At 34.7% G+C, this 21,617-nt stretch overlaps 1 protein-coding gene across 1 annotated transcript; it reads right to left on the bottom strand.

Annotated features, from left to right (window-relative positions):
- Window positions 1-461: 461 nt before the first annotated feature.
- LOC115453365 (endocuticle structural glycoprotein ABD-4) lies at window positions 462-17,512 on the bottom strand. Its single transcript, XM_030182066.2, has 4 exons — window positions 17,311-17,512; window positions 3,436-3,544; window positions 2,094-2,188; window positions 462-680 (listed from the first exon to the last, which is right to left on the bottom strand). The coding sequence occupies exons 1-4, from the start codon at window positions 17,335-17,337 to the stop codon at window positions 540-542; spliced, it is 372 nt and encodes a 123-aa protein (XP_030037926.1). The 5' UTR covers window positions 17,338-17,512; the 3' UTR covers window positions 462-539.
- Window positions 17,513-21,617: the final 4,105 nt, after the last annotated feature.

Genomic DNA, 21,617 nt, shown 5'->3' with positions numbered 1-21,617 from the left:
GCAATTATAAATAAGTCATTATAGTGTCATGATCCATTTTTAAATAATTGACTACCATCCACATTAATGGCAAAAATGCCTGTATACTTCAATAGGTCCAGCTCTAACGACGTAGCTAGAATGGCGTCCCTGTTCTCCCCAGGGTATTTTTTAGCTTTGAATGACGAGATGACCTTGCAATTCGCCTAATGGTAAGCGATACGACCAGCCATAAACTGTAGAAACCCCATCCAATACCTTGAATTACAAAGTATTGTTTGGTATTCCACTGCGCTCGCTATCGTGAGACATGAGATGTTAAGTTTTATTATGTCCAGTAGTTACACTGGCTACAATGTCCTTCAAACCGGAACACAACGGTGACTACACACTGCTCCTTGGCAGAAATAAACATTGCGGTGGTACCTACCCAGGCGGACTCCCACATATGAGAGACCTACCACCAGTAAACGCATGATCCATTTTGACGTATCCATAAAGTATCAAAAATGTTGTTATCACTGGGACACAAGACCCTGATATTGATACGCCCTTGGGTATCAATGGTCAGTGGGCGGTGGTAGTGTGGCGAGATAGTCCAATGCGCGTTGTATAGCCGGAGGTATAGGCGGTGGGGTCGGTATATGTGCGCCTTCCGCGTGGAACCCATTCTCATCAGCGCGGTATAGGACATTGATCACCTGGAACAAATCAAATGTTGGTTTTGTAAACTCCCTTATTTTAAAGAAGAATGCGCTTACCTGCGTCTGTTTCACCAATCTGTTCCATAGAATTAGGTATAGTTATTATGCAAGCAAAAATAAATGGATTGTTAGACTGTAACCGAATCTAAAGTGTATACCAAGGGTCGATCTAGCTTTCAAGTCAGTGAGGAGGTCATATAATCGAGGTCTAGTTAGGACAGACTCTAAATCGATTACAATTACCGATTTATCGATTACGAATATTGTTAAACGTCAAAATAATTTTAAACAAATAACTATAACAATTTTCCTCTGAATGTTAATTAAATAACGGCATGTATTATTACACCTATCGTTCACGTGTATAGCATATCATACAAAATATTCAATTTATTGAATATACCGATAAAAGGCCTTAAAAATTAACAGAAGTCACCTAGAGCCAGCCCTATGGACCCTTTGCCACTGATCTGCAGAGTGTACAATTTTTTTAAATTCTTTCACTAATAGAAAGCTACATTACTCCCGAGTGCTATAGGCTACATGGGGATTAAAAAAACAACACAATGAGATAAAGGCGACAAAATATAAAAGGTAACTGAACTGAAGCTGGGCGAGCATTAACATAGCAAATTAAACAATGAATGATTGAAAAATTTGCATGTGTGTCTTCACACAATTCTACTGATTTGCTGAAGTGTCAATCTCTTAGTGCGAACAGCATGTTAACAGCGTTTGGACGACGAATAAATCATGTTATTATTATGCACATATTATACATCTCAATCACGTGTACATCGTTAAGGTTTAACTAAACATGTATTTGTTTAAACTGAAGTAAACTAATATTTTGAAATATCTATAATCGTTAAATAAACTCGTATTCTAAACAAACGTGTTTGATTTATTTATCCTTCCGCGATAATTTTGGCGCGCCAAAACAAATTCACTTCCGTCTCGATTTAAGGCTGTCTAGCGGTAATTATATTTGAGGAAGGTTTAACAAATTCTCTCACTCATTCATGAATAGCAAATACGGCATTTAAACTTCGTCGAGAGTATTTATTTATATAGAGTATTTCTGATCCATGATAATAGAAAAAACGCGGGAAAATCAGACGGCTTTTCCACAAAAAGAAATCAATTTTAGTAGCTCGTTGTGCAAAAAGGACAAGGACTTCTTTCTATTATATACTTAGAGCCTATTTTACAATGTTCAAGTAAATTTATTTATCCGTCAATTAACCAATAAACAGCTAATCCTAAACACAGCCTTACCTAGTTTACCACTTATTCTAATTAATTACGCATGCTCAAACACCGTGAAACATCCTAGCAGACCAATGAGTATATAAACAGACATCATATTTTGTATTAAATCCTTTAATTATATGAAGGTAAAAGCAATACCTGCCCGTCAGGCGCGGTGTATTGGTACTGTCCCTCCACCAGGAGTCCAGCGTCGCCATTGATGTAGCCGCGCTGCTCGTGGAAGATATTCTCATCTAAAACAAAAAAGAATCGTATAGACTGACCGAGAGAATAAAACACCTCGCCACGTTCTGGTAAATGGAATAAATTTCTTGAACTGCCAAAGTTATTGAAATTAAACTAATTTTTCGGATTGTATCGCGGTTTTTTGTATTTTATTTTTCTAACGACGTTTCGAAGACTTTGCAGCCTTCATGGTCACGGGGGGGACTGAGGTGTTGTTCATCCGCAAAGAAAAATAAAATACAAAAAACCGCGATAGAATCCGGAAAATTAGTTTAATTTTAATGTCTAACATTCGCGTAAACATAAGAAATCATTCTGCCAAAGTTATTTATAACAAACAGCGAAAGAACATTTTGGAATAATTCTTGAATCACGGAACAGATAATTTTTGAAGTATTGACTCTTTTTTTTATGCTTGCACGACAAAGTGACCCCATTAGACCTGATCACCATGTTGTAGTAAATAGTCAGTAGAATGTCGACTTACGAGAGATGATTGACACACTCATGCTGGCCTGTTGGAACCGGATTTACACAGGCTGATCCCGGAACGCGACACACTTACGTGAGCCACTATGGGTTTTAACACCTTGTGTACGGTGGTCGCTATTCGGGCGGATATAAAATACATCCTACCAACAACAAACGATATGTTGTGATTTTTTTTATTATTTAAGTATTATAGAAAACTAAACGGACTTGGGTTGCTTCTCAGTTCTCTGTTTTCATTATTTACATTGAATTATAAAAAACTTAAACAAGTAATCGTCTCGTTGGTATAATTAGCATTTGTCCGACGAACCAGAGGTAAAAAAAAACTGCGTATAGACAGAAGAAATACCGAATGATACTGATTATTATTCAGGTCACATCGCAGTAAATTACTGCACGTTGAAGAATTTTTGGAGGTCACACTAAACTCTGTAATAAGAATCGTATATTAATCGATACGGAATTGGTTACATCGAGCTTAGATAGATATTTTTTTTATGCTAAAACAATGGATCTACTTTAATATTAAGTGAAATAATTCAAAATATAATTTAATCAGTATTAGATAGATATAGTAAGAGCTGTATTAATTAATTTTCAAGAGATAATAAATATCTCTGTAAACCGTAATGGCTTTCTTTCTTACACCTGCCGTTTAACATAAATGCGCTGACGCAGAAAACCTGGCCCATGCGCCAATCAAGACTGGACTACTGTCCGAACATTTGCAACCAAATTTCAAACATATCTTTTTAAATGATACCTGTCTGTATGGCCCATTTGTAAGCGCCATCAGGACTCGACTCCACGAAGTCGTTCCGTATTATCCTGCTGTGTCGCTGGCCCATCACCATCAAAAGGCTTAACAGCATCTGAAACATCAATAATCATTTATTACTTACCAGTATATTTGTAATGTTTTGTAGCCCGATCGGAACCACGTAGATGATTTCGAGATATGGAACTCTAGAAAAATACTTCATTTCGAATCAAAGAGTCCATTCTACGCGATTTCTAATCAAAACCTTGTTTTCCCCTTAATACTAGAGTTTTTCGGTCACATAACTAGAAAAGATGGACCAGGGAGGAGCGGGGAACGGGGCGGGGGTGGCAGCTGTTTGTTGTGCCGAGCCCACTTTGAAGTGGGAGAAGAAGTAAGTGTGTATTATTCGGGAATTAATGGAATAGAAGGCGGAACAAATAAGACAAATCATATAACATCATTTTTCAATTTAATTCTTTTTTTGTGGTTTAAAAAAACTCTTAATTTCCAATTGAATTGTCATGTGCGCAGTTAAAATGTTTCACGAAAACTATTTCTGCTTGTGATTGTTCTGAGATTAATTATTACATAAGGCAATTTTTCCAACGTAATGTAAGGCGCGTTTACCATTTTTAACAGAAATATTCTTTGACCTCGGATAACGATAGCAACAGCAATAATCTACTATGTTCATCTTTGGCAGAAACCAAACGCACCAACGCACCGAATTCGACTTTAGATAGATAGCTAGATATCACGGACAAGATATTCTTTATGAAAACAAAGATAATTACGAAAACAAAAACATTAACGTCGAATTGATAACCTCCTCCTTTTTTTTGAAGTCGGTTAAAAATAGGAATTTCATGCTTGTTATTGTTCTGAAGCATTTCAACTGTTTATAATCTGTAAGATAGATATTGAGACTTGCTGGTGTATACTACAAATTGCAACACGGGTTACACATCCATTTCACATTAATTTCACACTGTTAACAACAAAACGTAATTTTGTTTATTTTCTGTTGACGTTACTTTCGATTGTGAAATGCTTTTGCATCTACTTATTGTATTATTTCGCGTAGGTACTTTATATGTGTGAAAATAAATATGTAAATTATTGTATACTATGAGTTAAGTATTAAATAATACGTCGATGATGTTTGTATGTCATGTACCATTTAAATAATAATATGTTTTTCTTTATATAAGGTATGATTTTGATTACATAATTATCGAACAGTAAATTTGTTAGCGTTTGCCTAACACGAAAAGACGGCTGGGGCCTTATTCTCTATCCCGCACGTTATTTTGACAATGCGTAACAAGCACGTAACACAACGCGTCATGTTTAGTACTATAGAAATTTGGCTTACAGAATGCCATTCCACACACATTTCTCGAAGATAACATGACACGGCCGCGTTACGCGTTTACACTATCATACAGAATAAGGGCCCTGGAAGGTTTTCGCCAAAGTTAAACGAAATAGATGAACTATAAATGAATAAAAGTATTTATAAAATTATTAAAAGCTGGGTAAATAAAATAATAAAATTTAAACTTCGTCGTTCATAGTCTGTAAAAACAAAGACTATTTTTTGTTCCGTAAAAGTGGTAGTTTTGTGAACATATCCAGTGATAATCTTTACGAACGAAGCCACGGGAAAAATATAGTAATATTAAAAAATACGCGATCATTTCATCAATATAACATCTTTATGTAACTCCAATGCATCTGAGATGGCAAATAGTTTGGTCAACAAATCAATAAGTGTCAAAAAGTGTGAATGATAAGCAACTACGGCCTGCCACAGGTTATGCAACCAAGGAGAATGTACTCGGCTCCAACATTAGCGAGTGTAGGGGTCAAATTAATCAATAATCGAGGTAAAACTATAGCGAAAATGATACGTGGTTGTGTTTGTGTTAATAAATTTTTTGTCGTAAATTTTAGGTTAGTAGAGTCCAGCTAGGTAAATAGCGATGTTTATTTTTGCCGCCAAACAACGTTGTGCAAGCAATGTCGTATTGTGGTTTGAAATACATTGTTGGTCTAAAATATTTTATTACATTTAAATGGCACACCAACAGTAGACTAAATATGCATAATTAAAATTACGTTATGGACGAATCTACTCCATTACAGTTGTGAAACAGCATTCATATAAAAATGAAAACAATTAAAAAAAATCAATGAAATTATATCAAAATTTATATAAAATTAAAACTATATTTTTATAGTAATAAAGATAAAGGTGAATTTATAATAGCCACATTTTTATTTATTTACGTAGGCACACCAACAAAGCACACACACACATATACATTAACTTAACAATATCGCACATTCAATGATATCTAAAAATATTCTCATACAAATCTAACAATATGAATTATACTTAACGATGCTAATATACTTAATGTTGATACAAGCGGAGCTGTTAGCATCAACTAGTATTATATTATTTGCTTAGATAACCCATCTGAAGAGACGTTTAATGTGTGTCAATTGGAAAGACAACCAATTAAAAAAACTGGCTGTTCATCGCTCGAGTGAACGGAGTCCCGGATGACGTAACATACTTCTTTGATCTTGGTACTTGATGCCTAAATACTTATTACTCTTGATATTTACCATTTTTAAACAGAATGATTAATATAGTTTCATCATTCTGGCCTACTAATCCTGCAGCGTGAAAATATTTTCTTCGAAAACCCGAAAAAGCGTATTTATGTACAGTCAACCACATAAGTAACTGAATAAATTCACAACATCAAGTCGCTAATATTTTTTTTGTTTTTACCAACATTTTTTTCTCTTCATAGATATTAAATAAAGAGGGTTTACTTTACTGCACATAAAAAGACAATATTTCAATTAAACTTCACGCGTAAAAGTGGTTTACAGTTTTTAATTTTTTCAGCTGTTTATCCGAACTGTGTGTGGCCAAACTTAAAATGATAAAGAGATATAAATAAAAACAATTTTATTATACCCATGCATATTTATAAGATAATATTTTCGTTAATTATGTTGTTAATTTCTTAAGAGATATAAAATATTTAATGATTGTCTTTGACGTTTTAATTGCCCATTTTTAAGGTTATTTATGGTTTAAAATGCCATTTCTTTAATACACTGAAATTATATTATATTATATTATAACACATAGAGATTTCTAAATAAAAATATTCATTATAAGATTAATGATAACATAATTCCAATGTGTGTAATTTTGTTAAGATATTCGGATGTTGGAGTGTTTAAAGTAAACGCGGAATCCACTGAAAAGATTTCGATAAAATTTAGCATACAGGGAGACCAGGTCCTAGATTAATATTAGGCAAGATTTCTCTCCAAAAAAGCGAATTTCTCCTAGCCGATTTTCGGCCACGGAGGCCAATCTCGACGGAGATCAGCCAAATACGCAGAAGATATTATAGTGCACAAGTATGCACGCATTACACAGGTGCACTCTCTGTTCCTTCACTCTCATATTCGGGTGAGATGACAATCCTACATGATTATGGGACATAGAATATGTTTTAAGTACTTTGTTTTTTTTTAAATCAACAGCGCCTACAAATTATTGTTTCTTTAAGATAAGTCTTGTAAAATTTAACCCAGTCTCAATGTAATATCTTTGGATACAGTTATATTGATACGTGATAATAAAAAAATTAAACACGAGTTTCAGTTGTAACTCGAATTTATATCAGCAAAAATCGTTGTAAATCACAGACAAACAAAAGTTTCATTTATTTATATAGTTAATGTCAAACGCTTATAGCATATTTTACATAAAAATTATTAAAACTCTATCGTCATACTTTTAACGAACGTAAATTAAAATACTATGAGCCAATATTTAGTTACAGGCAATTTGCATATAAAACAATGTTTAGAAACTTATTTGACTATTCGATATTTTTACAAATAAATCATTTATAAACGAATCCATAGATTTCTTTGTGACCCTTCTACACCTGATAGTAAGTGAAGTGGAATCCAATAGAATGTCGATTGACGAGAAATGATTACCCTTCGCCAGACGACATAATTATAACGGCCTCTTGGTTCCGGATATACACAGGCTGTTCCTGGGCTGGGAACTGGTTCTGTAACTAGGGTTGCCCGATTTTGTTGAGCCTGTAAAAGACAAATGCCTAATGTGCAAAAAATACGGAATTTTAGTTTTTTACCCGGGATAAATAAGAAACACAATTATTTTGTGATGTTTTTGATTGTTTTTTAATATTTTTCCAATAATCGAGTCAGTTTTAACAATCAATACAATTATAATAGTAATTAAAAACAGGTATCAACTTGTTTTTTATTAAATTTGTTAAAAACCGAGTCGTATTGATATGTATGCGAAAATTAGAACGTTGCGTGCGTGAGTACTTGTCAATCAGTTCGATCGATGTACGGGACAAAGTCTATCCCGCCGGAACATTTTAAAATGTGCCTAAATTACGGGATGTCCCGGTAAATACGGGACGTCTGACAACACTAATTGTAACCTTTTTTTTTGTTTTGCGCGGAGAAAGTGCCTTATGACCGCCCAGCCTTCGGGGGGGGGGGGGGGGGGGGGGCGACTGAGCGGTTATGTTGGGGTCACCGTGCCTTACGGCCCGGCGTTGAGCCACCCGGATTTGATCTTGACCTTCGGGTGACCGCCGGGCCGAGTCCCTAACCTATATACAACGCACGGCATAACAACTAAAACTCCGCGGTGGCCCTCTTCGGCGCATTAGGAACGACTGTGGGCTTCCTCTGACTGAAATGTCTAAGTTTTCGTCCGCAGTCGTCCCTGCGCGGTGCCGCCTGTTGCGGCCCGTCTCTTATGGGGGGGCTCAGAAGCCCCCGCGTAACCGAAGGACGCTCTCGGCGTCAACGGCAGCATGAGGCCTACCTTCCACGCTGCCGTCCATCCCGAGGGTCAACCGAAAGATGTGCAAAAAATGTACAGAAATGCACTAGGGCGGACAGCCCCCTGCTACCCGCCGACAACCCCCTTCGTGGCCCTTATGAGTCGCCTCTTACGACAGACAGGGGATACCGTGGTGGAATTCTCCAAACGCCCCCATTCCACAGGGCGGACGCCAATTGTAACCTAACCAAGTGGTAGGTCTCTCATATGTGAGAGATCCGTTTTCCGGACTTGGTGTTTCTTAATTCTCAAGGAAAATATAATATGCGTAATATAAATATGTTTAACACATAAAATATAGGAATACATAAAATTACCATAAAAGCCAATTAACTTTAGTTTCAATGAAATATTATTTTTGAGACAATAAAATGAATATGTTAGTAGCCAATATGTTCTTGGCAAGGTGTTAAGGAGAAGCATTATTTGTTGGAAAACAGAATTAGGATATTTCCTTGTTCAAAAATGTTTGTATTTCTAAGTTAGCCGGTGTCGCTACTGCTTATAAGCTCGTTTAACCATTGAGCTATTAATGAAATACAAATTTTAGATATATTTTTCGCAACAACTGTTCATAACATGATGTATATGAATAAAGCGAAAGAATAAGCCGTAAAATAAAAAGAAGTACATAATTTTGTATATAAGTTATCATGATCATCGGCCTATAACAGCTCACTCGTTCTTCAAATGTTCGGCTTTTCGCATCCACATTTAAAATACTCTAAATTAAAATATTGACCTTAAAGATCGTCGTTACTAAATTACCTATTTTTATTATAAATATACATAACTGTGTATATATAATGTGTGTCCGCAGTCGGCGTGACCCGGCTGACCCCAGAACACTAAGCTGACTTAATATGACACGAAAAGTAGACAGCAAGCATACATTCGGGCGACAAGTTTTACATATAAATTTCAAAAATATAATTATATATGCAATTTCGAAAAGGGCACATATCCAAAAACGTAAAAAGTTCAGGAAATGCAAATTTTCTAAAGTAAGTAGTGTAGAAAATTTTAAATTTATTTTTAGGTTAGTATTTGGGTTCAATTAACAATAAAAAATTACAGAAGTTTTGTTAAGCGCGTTGGGGTAAGATCGTAGGAGGTATAAGATCGTATAAATCAAATAACTCGTAATTGTGTTATAATTTTTGTTTTCGGACAACACTACCTGCGACCCCATCTTGTACCCTACGTTCCACTAGTTCACATGAGTGAATCCGTCAAGTAAATATTTTTTACGGTGCTAACAAACAGAATATCGGTGTTTTGTCGTTCACTGGCAGATCCGGATTAACCCCATGCAAGAATTTGCCTAATTTTAATTGAGTATTTACTGTTTTCAATGAATTTTGTAGGTATATACTATCATAAAGGAAATAAATCTTGTGACTTTTTATTCAAATTTGTCGAAACACGTATATTCCCTGAGATCCGATCTTTACACATACAATTATTTGTCGTTAAAGAACGGATAAAAATCGTTCGATCTAGCACTTGTAAAATATTGCAAGTTTTTATCAAAATTTATACATGAAAACGTCTGAACTTACTAAGTGTGTATTTTTTTTTAGCTCAGTAAAATGGTCGATTTGGTTTATTTATTGTTTATTTACACGTGTATGTACTATTTCTTCGAATATTTTTAAAAATATCTACAGTGTCACTCATATGGGGTATGATCGTATGCCTAGAACTATTAAAAAAACAAAGTTCGCTTCTAAATATATCTTACGAAATTTATAATTTTTTTTGAATGTTTATAAATGAATATCTAGATCAGAATATGCTCTTTTTATGGATTTTAGAATCCCTGTATCATAGACGATTTTAGATAATAGTCCGAACTATACCTGTGAAGGTCCTATCTTTCTCACACATTTCTAAAAGTATGGTACTTTTTTAAAGCCCTATAAAACATTAACTGTCATATATAAGGGATTGAAAAAATATATACCATTTAGTATATTTAATAACATATAGCTAAGTTAATGATTCATTATGATAGCTCCTATAGAATTATTGTAAAAAAATAATTCGAGAAGACTGTTTAACACGTCGAAAAAGCGTCCGATTTAACCCTAACGCACCTTATTTGTTATTAAGTATACATACATTTCTCGATTGCACTGCGCACGCCTTCCGGGGACATGAGATGTTAAGTCTTATTATGTCCAGTAGTTACACTGACTAAGTACAATTATCTTTAAACCGGAACACAACAGTGACTACACACTGCTGCTTAGCGATAGAAATAAACATGCAGAAGTACTTACCCAGGCGGACTCTCACATATGACAGACCTATCACCAGTAATTATTTTTTGATAATTTCATATTATTGTGCAAATGTTCACACACTCGGACACTATAATATTAGAAAGCAAGTATCCAAGTAGCGTTTTTGCTTTACTCATAAGGTATAAACTATAAAGGTATAAGCATATATTAATATAATATTAGTTAAGAAGCAACTGAACGGCTGACTGATGCATTAACGCACAGTCAAAACTATTGGGTCTAGAAGCAAAGAATTTTACAAAAATCTTCCCTGTATGACGCAAGTGATACAGGGAAGATTTTGGATATTGGACATTATGATTTTGGACATTCATCCCCTAAGAAGTTACAATAGAGGATAATGCAGAGCTGCAAGCAAAAGTTAAACATAATATGTTAATAATATAAAGGAATAATTCTGTTATACATGATTGTTGCGTTTAACCGTTTACGCAGCGCACGCAACGGAATCTCTCAAACGGAATAAATTTTCCCCGTTTTTACAACATTTTTCATTGATGCTCCGCTCCTATTTGTCATAGCATGATGTTATATAGCTTATAGCCCTACTCGATAAATAGGCTACAAGATTTAGAATTCGAACCACTCATTCCTGAGATTAATGCGTAAACAAACAAACTCTTCAGCTATATTTAACACTATAGATTATATATTTTTTTTATCGAGAGCATGGCAAAGTATCCTCACTACACCTGATAGCAATGAAGAAATTCCAAAAAACACGTCGACCGGCCAGAAATAACATCCCCGGACAGTTGACACAGTTATGCCGGCCTGCTTAATCGCTTCTTGACGCTCTGCTTGAAGGACCCGTGAGCATTTATTTTAATTTTTACTCGTTAATTATAGTTTGCAAAATATCAATTAACATTTGCTTCTGTAATAAAGAAGCATTCATTCATCAGTGCTTGTATTGCCTAAGATACTTGCATTACGTATTATTTGTGGCCATGATTAATGACTAAATTAAGACTTGTCACACCTAAAGTTTAAAGAGTTATAACTTATTCTCAAACAAGTTGCGATAACGCTCGACGTTCGTATATTGTGATATTTTATATGTTTTCATAGCTCCATCAGATGATAATAGTAAACTTATAAAATAGAAAAGTCAGGCAAAGACTAGAGTCTGGAATTTGTGCCCGATATGGAGATAGTCTCGCACGTCACGTCAAATTAAAATCAAGATAAAAAAGAACACTTGGTGAAAACTGAATGTCCTGGTTTAACCTCTGCCTACTCCTTCAGGAGTAAAGGCATGATATGCATGCATGATGAATTCTTCTAGAACAAGTAAGAGGAAATGGACCGTATTTCCAATTTCTAGCTTTTTCTCTCATCTTTCGATAGTATTAGCGACCATGTTGAAATCTTTAGCTGCCACACCCATAGATGAAAAATTGAAAAATATTTGGTTAATTAAGTATAATTACCTTGAAAGTTGCACTAAGAAACTAAAGTAGATAATCGTGTCTTGAGTGGATGACCTTTGAATGTAAATTATTGCGAATACAAACTTATTTCAGCATATTTATATTTTCTCAAATAAAAATCACTTTTTTTATCGCTTTGAATGACGAGCGATACGACCGCCTATAAACAGTAGTAACACCATCCAACACCTTGAATTTCAAAGTAATGTTTGGTATTATAACCGCCGCACCGTCTTGAGACATGATATGTTAAGTCTTAATATGTTCAGTAGTTATATTGGCTATAATGTGCTTTTGTGCAAGGTCTTCTGTCTCTATTTCTCTCCTTTGTATAATGTATACAGTACCCGCAATGGCGTAGCTGCGGATTTTCTCTAAGGGCAACTAGCAGGAGGAGTAAAAAAAGGTTCCTACACTACGCAAAACCTCTGTGAATTCAAGGCTTTTTCTATTCTGGGCAAGGACGGTTCTAGGGTGAGCACAAACATTAAATAGCTACAACGAACTGACAAAATTGGATCCTGGACCTCAGAAAGGTGTCGTGCTCCACTAACTAATATAAAATACGAATTGACAAATTAACATTACGTTTCGAAAGGTAAATGATATTTCAAAGAGACCATAAAATATAGCTTAACTAAACTCTAGTCCTTTCGCCAATGAAGTTGCACCCATAGCTGGAACTCTAAATATTGTTGCTCCAACCCCAAATCGATGTAGGATGAAAGTATGTAGTAGTATATATAGTATAATATGTAAAATGTTTGTATTAATAATTAAAACGAGTTTTAAACATACAAGTTCTCACGACTTTTATTGACTTGTGGAGAGCGAAAACTATTTTTAATAAAAGGCAATAAATGTTTATAAAAAACCTTACAGAATACTGCGAAATGCTATAAATGCAAATGTATTGTTCATTTTGGATATTATATGTGAAATTAATTAATTTTCCGTTTAGGTATAATATTCTAAAGATCAAACTATTTTGTTTAGTACTTTACTGCGCATTTCCAAACTATTCTTTAGTTAGATTTTTTTTTTTTATGTTTAATAAAACCCCAACACAGAAAACATCTAAAAAGTCAATAAATAAAATGTGTTTGATTGTCCTTTGAAGTTAATATGTTATAAGTAAGTATTTAGTAATATTTTGACCAAAACGTTCGCGTCGGGGGACCGCTATAAAAATATTTTCATCACCTACGCTCTATTATACGTCATTTCATTCATGAAGACGCGCTCCACCATTATTTTAGCGGGAGTGTTGCGGGGTGTCGCGGGCTAAGGGGACTGATCCAAGCCACGAGCTCGAAGTCATCTTCCGTAGTGTGTGTACACTCAACTTCTCACACACATTGTAAGCGATTAGGGAAAGTAGTGGGGCAAGTCTTCGTGGAAGAAATGATTTATAGTTTTGGTTCTAAGAGAATTCGCGCCATATTTTTTTTTTTTTGGTTGTACAACAGGACAAAGAAGTGAAACTATACAGCCGCATCATGCAATAAAAAATCGGATTGAAATGTTACGACCTATAAGTATACGAACTTTGAAGTTGCGTGCAAATAACTCAAATGTTGCTAAAGTAGATTTATGCAAATATACAAGTATCTCTAAAGAATTCAGTTTGCTCTAACCGTATTGCGTAAACGCACCGCACGCACTTTTCGTGATTTACGTTTAACAAAGTTCAAAGTATGGTTTCATAAGAATAATTACTAAGATCTCTAGTATGCGAAGATTTGTCTAAACAGAAAAGCTTTGTCTATTTCAGTCACAATAGCAAGAATTGTGTTACGGTCCGAAAGAATGGCACTACCTATTTGTTATACATTATTGCCTTGAAGGGCTTTGTATTACTGCTATTGTTAATTATCACTCCAACATGGTGAAGCTTTTTATTCTCCTGGTCAGGCTATAACTATAAGGTACCTACTAAAATTAACCATGCTTGCACGTTTTTCACCAAGTGTAGCACAAATATTGTAATCAACGCGAGGCGTTTTATTTCTAGACGGTCGTCAGAATTATGCCGGCCACCATCATTGGCTGCAATGCTTGACAAATTGACCACGCCTGATTCATTTATTACCTGATATTAATTACCTTAATACGGCAATAACTCAATTATTGTTACCCAACACTTCAACAACATGTCGTAAACATGCTGTATTCAATAGTCTATCGAATTCTATGTTTTAATGGATACTCCACACGTGCGGTGACGAAATAATTATACTTAATCTAAAAGTATACAATTGAAATGCAAACTTCGATCTTATTGTAATAATAAATATAGTAATTAGAATTAGTATTATGAAGTATACACCACTAGTTATTAATTAACAAAAAAATGTTTTATCTGTAGCCATTACTGAACGCCGATTTAACAAAAAAGAAATAAAAAATATTATGTCATTAAACTATTCCTAAAAAGGCATTTTTGGTCAAAAGTTACGTTGATTCATAATTGCGGTTTTTAGCGTCCGTTAGTCAATTCATACAACTTACGAAATTAAATAATAATTTCTTACGCAAATTTAGTATTCATTCATCACATGTGATCTATGTGATCTTTACGGTTTTAGTTACTTACTACGTCTTCTGTCCATAATTTTATGCATGATTAATAAAAAAATAAACTCGTCATAGCTTTACCATTTACATATAAACATAAATTTCGTCTGCACATTTTACAATAAAATAAAAAGGCGGTATATAATGGCGACTTTACTAAAAAAAAATAATTACCAACCATACACTCAGCATTTTCAAAATGCAGTCCATCGTGTGGGAGGCCTATTATCCATTGATTATAAATTCAAATGAACGGCGCGCCCCATACGTGTTGATATTGATAGCTAATAAAAAAATGACGATTATGTTGGACAATAAATCATGGCAATTGTCTGAATATATTTAGCTATCGCTTTATCACTTTTATACTTGAAATGTGATTTTACCGACATTTTTAATGGATTGATTTGTACCGATTATGCACGGTGGTCGGAAAAAATTGTCTAGTTAAAAAAGATTTGTATATTACGAAGCGACAGATAAAATTTTGACTAGAATAGATAGTGTAATATTAATATTTTTTTGAATTAATTTAGCGACATCTAAGAATATTAATTTCCATTTAAAGATTAGAATATTAAACAATGAAAAAAAATGTTTTGCATATAATTCCTATGCTCCGATTTTAGGGTTCCGTTTGATTAAGATTTTGAAACGGACAATCGGCGTCAATTATTAATGAGTGTACTCGAGGACTCTTGGGCTCGATTTAAGCATCAAGCAAAATCATTTTTAAAATAACAAGTATTTCAGCTTTTGGTCTAAGATTTTTAGCGAGTCTTTAAAAAAAGGTAAAAAGTCAAATAAAATGTTATAGTTCAAATATGTAATTCGTAACACTATTGTGTATTTTTTTATAATCTCCATACTTCGAATGATTACTGCTAAGCATAAGTAATAGTTGCAATCTTTATATTTGCGACGGAACCTTTTTTGTAAATATTCAATCTTAGTCATTAAACACAATACGCTTTAAGAATAATGATCTTTTACAAATTTATTCTTATTTTTTATACGTACATCTTCATGCAATATTTTACAGGAAGGTCAAATAAAGAAGCTAATTTAATAAAACGTAAATACTTATTACTTAGATCCCTTCAAACTTAGAGAAAGGATACATAAAATGAAGAATAAGCGTACAATAATGTGTATTGAAGATCATTACCTTATTTAAAATCCCTAAAGAGCATGTTTGTAGACCAGGGGTGGGGTAAGGGTTAACGTGGCATTATATATAAAAAAATGGCCTGTTTGTGCCATCTAGGACCGGTTTTATCTATCCGAGTGCTCCTTTTTAGCGATTTTTGTGACCCAACTATGTTTTTGTTTTTCGGAACTCGACAATCTGGGTTCACTTCACCTGATGTTAAACGAAGTGAAGACCAAAGACATATACAATGTTTAGGATATTACTTGCGTGCTCGAATGATTTTGTCACGTGCCACCACTGGCACGCGTGCCAGTGGTACGCCATCCCTGTTAAATATACAGTCTTACTTATAAACTTGTTTAAGCGTCGTATGAGTGATTAAGAATTGCTTAAATAGCTGTCAAAACATCACCGGTTCCCTAGTTTAAACCTTATTAAGAGGCAAGATGGCGGGTTTTGATTTACAGCTGATCGAATAATTTGTGTTTTAACTGAGTATGGCTTTGCAATTTTTTTATATGTAAGACTGATAATCCTTCATATTTAAAACAAGACGGGTATATGAACGCGATACACTCACAAATTACCGAACCAACGGACGGACTGATTCAAAGGGAATATTTATACGTAATTAATGTTTTATACGACAAATAAAATTAGGTATACATGCTCTGCTCTAACTTCACAAGTTCACATGAATATTATAATATATTTGCTCTAACTTCGCAAGTTCACATAAGTATAAAACACCTAAGTACATCGCAATACTACGACGGAATACCTTGCATTTTTTTACGCAAATCCAACAAAATATGCGGTCAAGTGTTGACCAAACATAATTTATATCAACGTCTGTTCTGTTGGCATTCCAACCATCCAGCCATCGTATTATGAGTCGGGCTTATGTGCTAAAACTATATCAAAATCGGTTCATCCATATGGAGGCTTAGCATTTATAACACCCTTGTGTATGGCGGAGTTAAAAATAGCGCGTATGCTGCTTAAAATAATATCGCGCATCAATAAAATGTAATATATTTCATGACAAGTTATTATTCGTGGTTCCCCGCATGAAATACCATTCTTGGAATATAAATTCCACAAGGTATGTTTCTGGGATAAATGTACGATAACCTAAACGTATATAAATCAAGCATATTGTTTATCTGTATGCGGGAATCCGTCAAAAAGAGTTCAGCAGTTTGTGTTTATTTCTTACAAACATCTTTCGTATAATTAGTAATATTATAAAATATAAGGTTTAAAAATTTTTCCTTAATAAAAACAACAGCCAAACTTATTTATTGAATTATAGAAATAATAAAAAAAATTGTTGATGAAGCCGTAAGTGTTCAAATTTAACATATAAGTAAGTAATCAAAATATTTTTTTAAAATCTATTACTCGGCATTAATCTAGATGTTTTCCTTTACCGATATTTTTTAAATAAAAAAAAAACAAACTTACCAAAATGCATTCCTTAAAAAACTTCATTTTATTGTTTGAACTTTAAACAAAATTTGTCGGAACAAGTTTTCGAATTATTAGCATGCAATAAATCTAATCATTTCTTTTAGACTTTTATAATTCTAATTAAGCACTAAATTGGCGTCTCATTGAATAGCGACTGCCGTCGCGTACATCGGCTCGGGACGAAGAGCACACGTTAACTGCAAGAGGGCAGAGGTACTAATAACCTAAGACCTCCGGGCCACAGTATTATTACATGATCAGCCATTATCAAAAACTGAATAATTTAACATAATGATTTGTTAAAACTGGCTGGAGTGCATTTCGTCACAATACCTATATGTTGGTAATTTGCAACTATGAGATTGTTGATCATTATAATTTGTATAATTTGACAAGATCATCTCTCCTCTGAGGGAATTCACTTCAGAATAACTAAATTACACATACGCTTTTTATCCCCGAAGGGATAAGTAAGGGACATGCGTTGCACCTACTTTCCACCGTGTGTATTCCGTCCCATGATGTGATAGGTGGCGAGCCTATCGGACACAAATTCCAGACTCCTGGATGATACAGAGTAGAAAACACAATATCACTTTGCCCGACCCTGGAATCGAACCCGTGACCTTAGCACTGCAATCGTACCGTAACACAACTACGCAATCTAGGCGGTCATACTACGTATATCAAAGAAATTACATTATACTGCGCGTGACTTTATGGGTCCAATAATTATTAGAATTGCTTTGTATAGATTCGATATACAAAAGCAACTGTTGTAGGACAGTTTTTACCAGTCTGTTAAAATAAACTGCTATTTTAAATAGACCTTTTTTTACATAACCTTATATAAATTAACCAGATATTACTCATAATTCCTGATTATCAAAACATCTGCGACATGTTGAAATATTTGTTTAGTATTTTAATGTTCCGCGTGGTGAAAGGTAACTTCTAAACACGCGAATTGAGACGGCTTTGTGTAATCGAAAGTAACAACCTGCATCTCTACATTTTTAGCAACAGGAAGCTAAGTGGTTGCACTGGTTACGACGCTGCCTGTCCCTTCGAGGATAAATGCGTAAGTATACAAAATAAAACTAGATTATAAACAAACAGTAACTAAAGAGTTAATAACACTTAAAGACGTAATCAAACAGTACGAGACGGATAACGTCTCTTTCGCAATAATGTAATTACTGGACATAATAAGACTTAACATCTCATGTCTCAGGATGTCGAGCGCAGTAGAATACAAAACAATACTTTGTAATTCAAGGTGTTGGATGGTGTTTCTACTGTTTATGGGCGATATCGCTTACCATCAGGCGAAGCGCAAGCCTGCTCGTTATTCAAACCAAGAAAAAAAAGGTATATAATTTTCTACCGAACGATATGTATGTACAAATTAAGTCCTTAAGTCAGTGTATTTGTTCCGTTTCAACATAACAATTGGACCTGATCAATAACATCAGCAAACATATTTACTCATATATTTATTTTGGAGTTCCGTGTTTATAGCATTTCGGTAAGCATTAACTTGTGTGTTTCAGGACGCGCGCCAGAACTATCCACTTTGGACGGTTTTAATCTACGTATATTAGTGGTTATTTCATAGCGCTCAGGGCACAAAATATCTATAATAAGCTCCTTCATGGATTATATTCTATAAGTATTAATTTGAATGTAAGACTTTTATGATTTCTTATGTTTACGCGAATGTTCAACATCGAAATCTGGTTTTCGGATTTATTCACTTTTTTTTTATTTTTGTCCCGACATTTCAAAGCCTGCCCTGAGTGTTAAAATCTATATAAAATGGCAAAGTAACAGGCAGTTAACAAAAACGAAAGTGTGTTTGTTAAAGGACTTAATGTTCATAATTACTTGGACAATATTACTGTCGGAACAGGTCTGCGCCTTTCACTGATGACTTCTTTATAATAATAATAAGCCTTTTATTTCTTGTTTATAGGGAAAATTTACTGGTTATATTATAATAGTGTAAGGCGCATTAATGCTAAAGATTCCATTAGGTAATAAGTGCCTAGTGAACAATTTTACCGCATTTTTAATTTATTTAGCTAAAGCAATCGTCTTGTGCTAGATGGCAGGACGAATTCTAGATTCAAGGTCCCCTGGCTTCATATTAAAAGCATAAATTTAGAGGCGACTGGAACTCTTTGGGGACGGTCTTCACCAGTAGAGAGGTTCTTGCAAATACAATATAAAGAATTATGTTTTGTTAAATCTGTATTTACTTCTGGTAGGTATGTCATATGTGAGTATCCGCCTGGGTAGGTACTATCGCAACGTCTATTTCTGCCGCCAAGCAGCAATGTGTAGTCACTGCTGTGTTCCGGTTTGAAGGACATTGTAGCCAGTGCAACTACTGGACATAATAACACTTATCATCTCATGTCTCAGGATGGCGAGCGCAGTCGAATGCCAAAAATTACTTTGTAAACAAAGCATTGAGTGGTGTTTCTACTGTTTATAGGCGGTCGTATCGATTACCATCGTTATTCAAGGCAATAAAAAATATTCACTTACCTCCAAGTGGTTGGAGCCAATGACGTTTTACAAACATGTAATAAAAACATCTTAGGTGGGAGCGATAAGGAGTTCGTGGTAATTAATTACCTGGAATTAAGATTAATCACGCTATACAATCTATTTACCTATTATTCAAAACGAGCAGTCACCTTTACAAACAATGGTAACCTCGATTTTAACTGTTTGCGTAGATTTCAAGTTCAGAGTAAATATTTTTTTAAAAACTAATTAAATGAGCCTCGTATCGCGAGAATTAATGGAGGAAGTTACTTTTTTTATGTTCTGTTAAGTACATAAGTACCTGCATTTCAAATGCTTATAATATCCACCAAAGAGGGTTTATTCTAAAATAGATTAAGGACTGACAAAGATAAGGAGAATGTTATCAGACATCGGGGGGTCGTCGGCGGGCGGCAGGGGGCCGTCCGCCCTTATTGTACCTAAGTTGTGCAAATTTCATACATTGTGATGAACCCCGGGATGGACGGCAGTGTCGAAGGTAGGCTTCATGCTGCCGTTGGCGCCGAGAGCGTCCTTCGGTCGCGCTTTGCCTTAAAGACGTTTTAGTATCTTACCTGCGAAACAGCTAAAATTGGGAAGGTTTTCTTTTGCTTTAACTGGATCTCGCGTCGGTTTTTTTACTTCCGCCAACGTTAAATGCCATTACTGCTTGATTACGTTGCGACTGTTAAATAGGTCAACATATTAGCATCAAGCTATCGATGTGCTAGTCAGGTCACTTTGAAGAATTTTCCAATGACCTTGACCTTAGCAATCTGTCTCTAAAACACATTACGCGTGTCATATAACTTGATAAATACCAGTCTATCATTTGTTATTTACTTGATTGTACCTATTGTCGTGGGTTGAGAGTTGCCTTTTTTTAGCGGGAAAATTAAATTATAGCCTTTGTTCAGGACGGATGGGACCAGTCGTATTGAACCTTTTTTATTTGCTTCACAGACGTTTTTGATATGGTACCTCGGCCTACAAAGTAAATTCATTGCTGAAGTGTAGAATAATATCAGCCCTGTATTATATATTGTCTATTGTTGGGCACGAGTTTCACTACTACTGCGGGATTTGGATTTAGTCAACCAAGCTGGCTTAGTGCGGGTTAGCAAACTTCACATAACCTCAAAATTCTTATACAGAACTTCACAGATATGCAAGTTTCCTCACGATGTTTTCCTTCACCTAGCGAGCGATTAATTCACAAATAATACACATAACTTTAGAAACGTCAGAGGTGCGTGCGTGGGGTCTGAAACTGTGAATTAAATAAGAATAATTTTATTAAAATAAATAAAAAGTTAACATTTAATTACGTTTAGCAGAGCAATTAATTTACGTTGTGCCCAGGACTATAATTATGACATCTCGGGGCCCATATAAGAAAAAGTTGACTACAACAGGTCTAAGATGTTTTAACATTACGCGCCGCTGTACTAGCCGATGGCTTCGGGCCTTTTTGGAAATATCCGACTACACTGGCAGTCTGGCTGGAGAGGAAGAAAGTCACACCGTGACAATCTGAGTTTTTCTTTTTCTTTTTAGAATGGAAATAATTTGTCAAAGTAAAAACTGTATTTTCTAACTGATACAAAATATAGCTAAAATGCAAAAAGTACGTTTCTTGTTTCACACATATTTATTTGTATTTTTTTTTATTAAGTAATATAATCACACTATACGCCTCTTTACAAGCATAACGACAGTCCGTAAACAGTAACAACCTATAATTG

Source organism: Manduca sexta, chromosome 26 (assembly GCF_014839805.1).
Source record: "Manduca sexta isolate Smith_Timp_Sample1 chromosome 26, JHU_Msex_v1.0, whole genome shotgun sequence".
Lineage (NCBI taxonomy): Eukaryota > Metazoa > Arthropoda > Insecta > Lepidoptera > Sphingidae > Manduca > Manduca sexta.
Note: the sequence above shows the minus strand (reverse complement) of the source record. Positions and strands in the feature narration are given on the sequence as shown.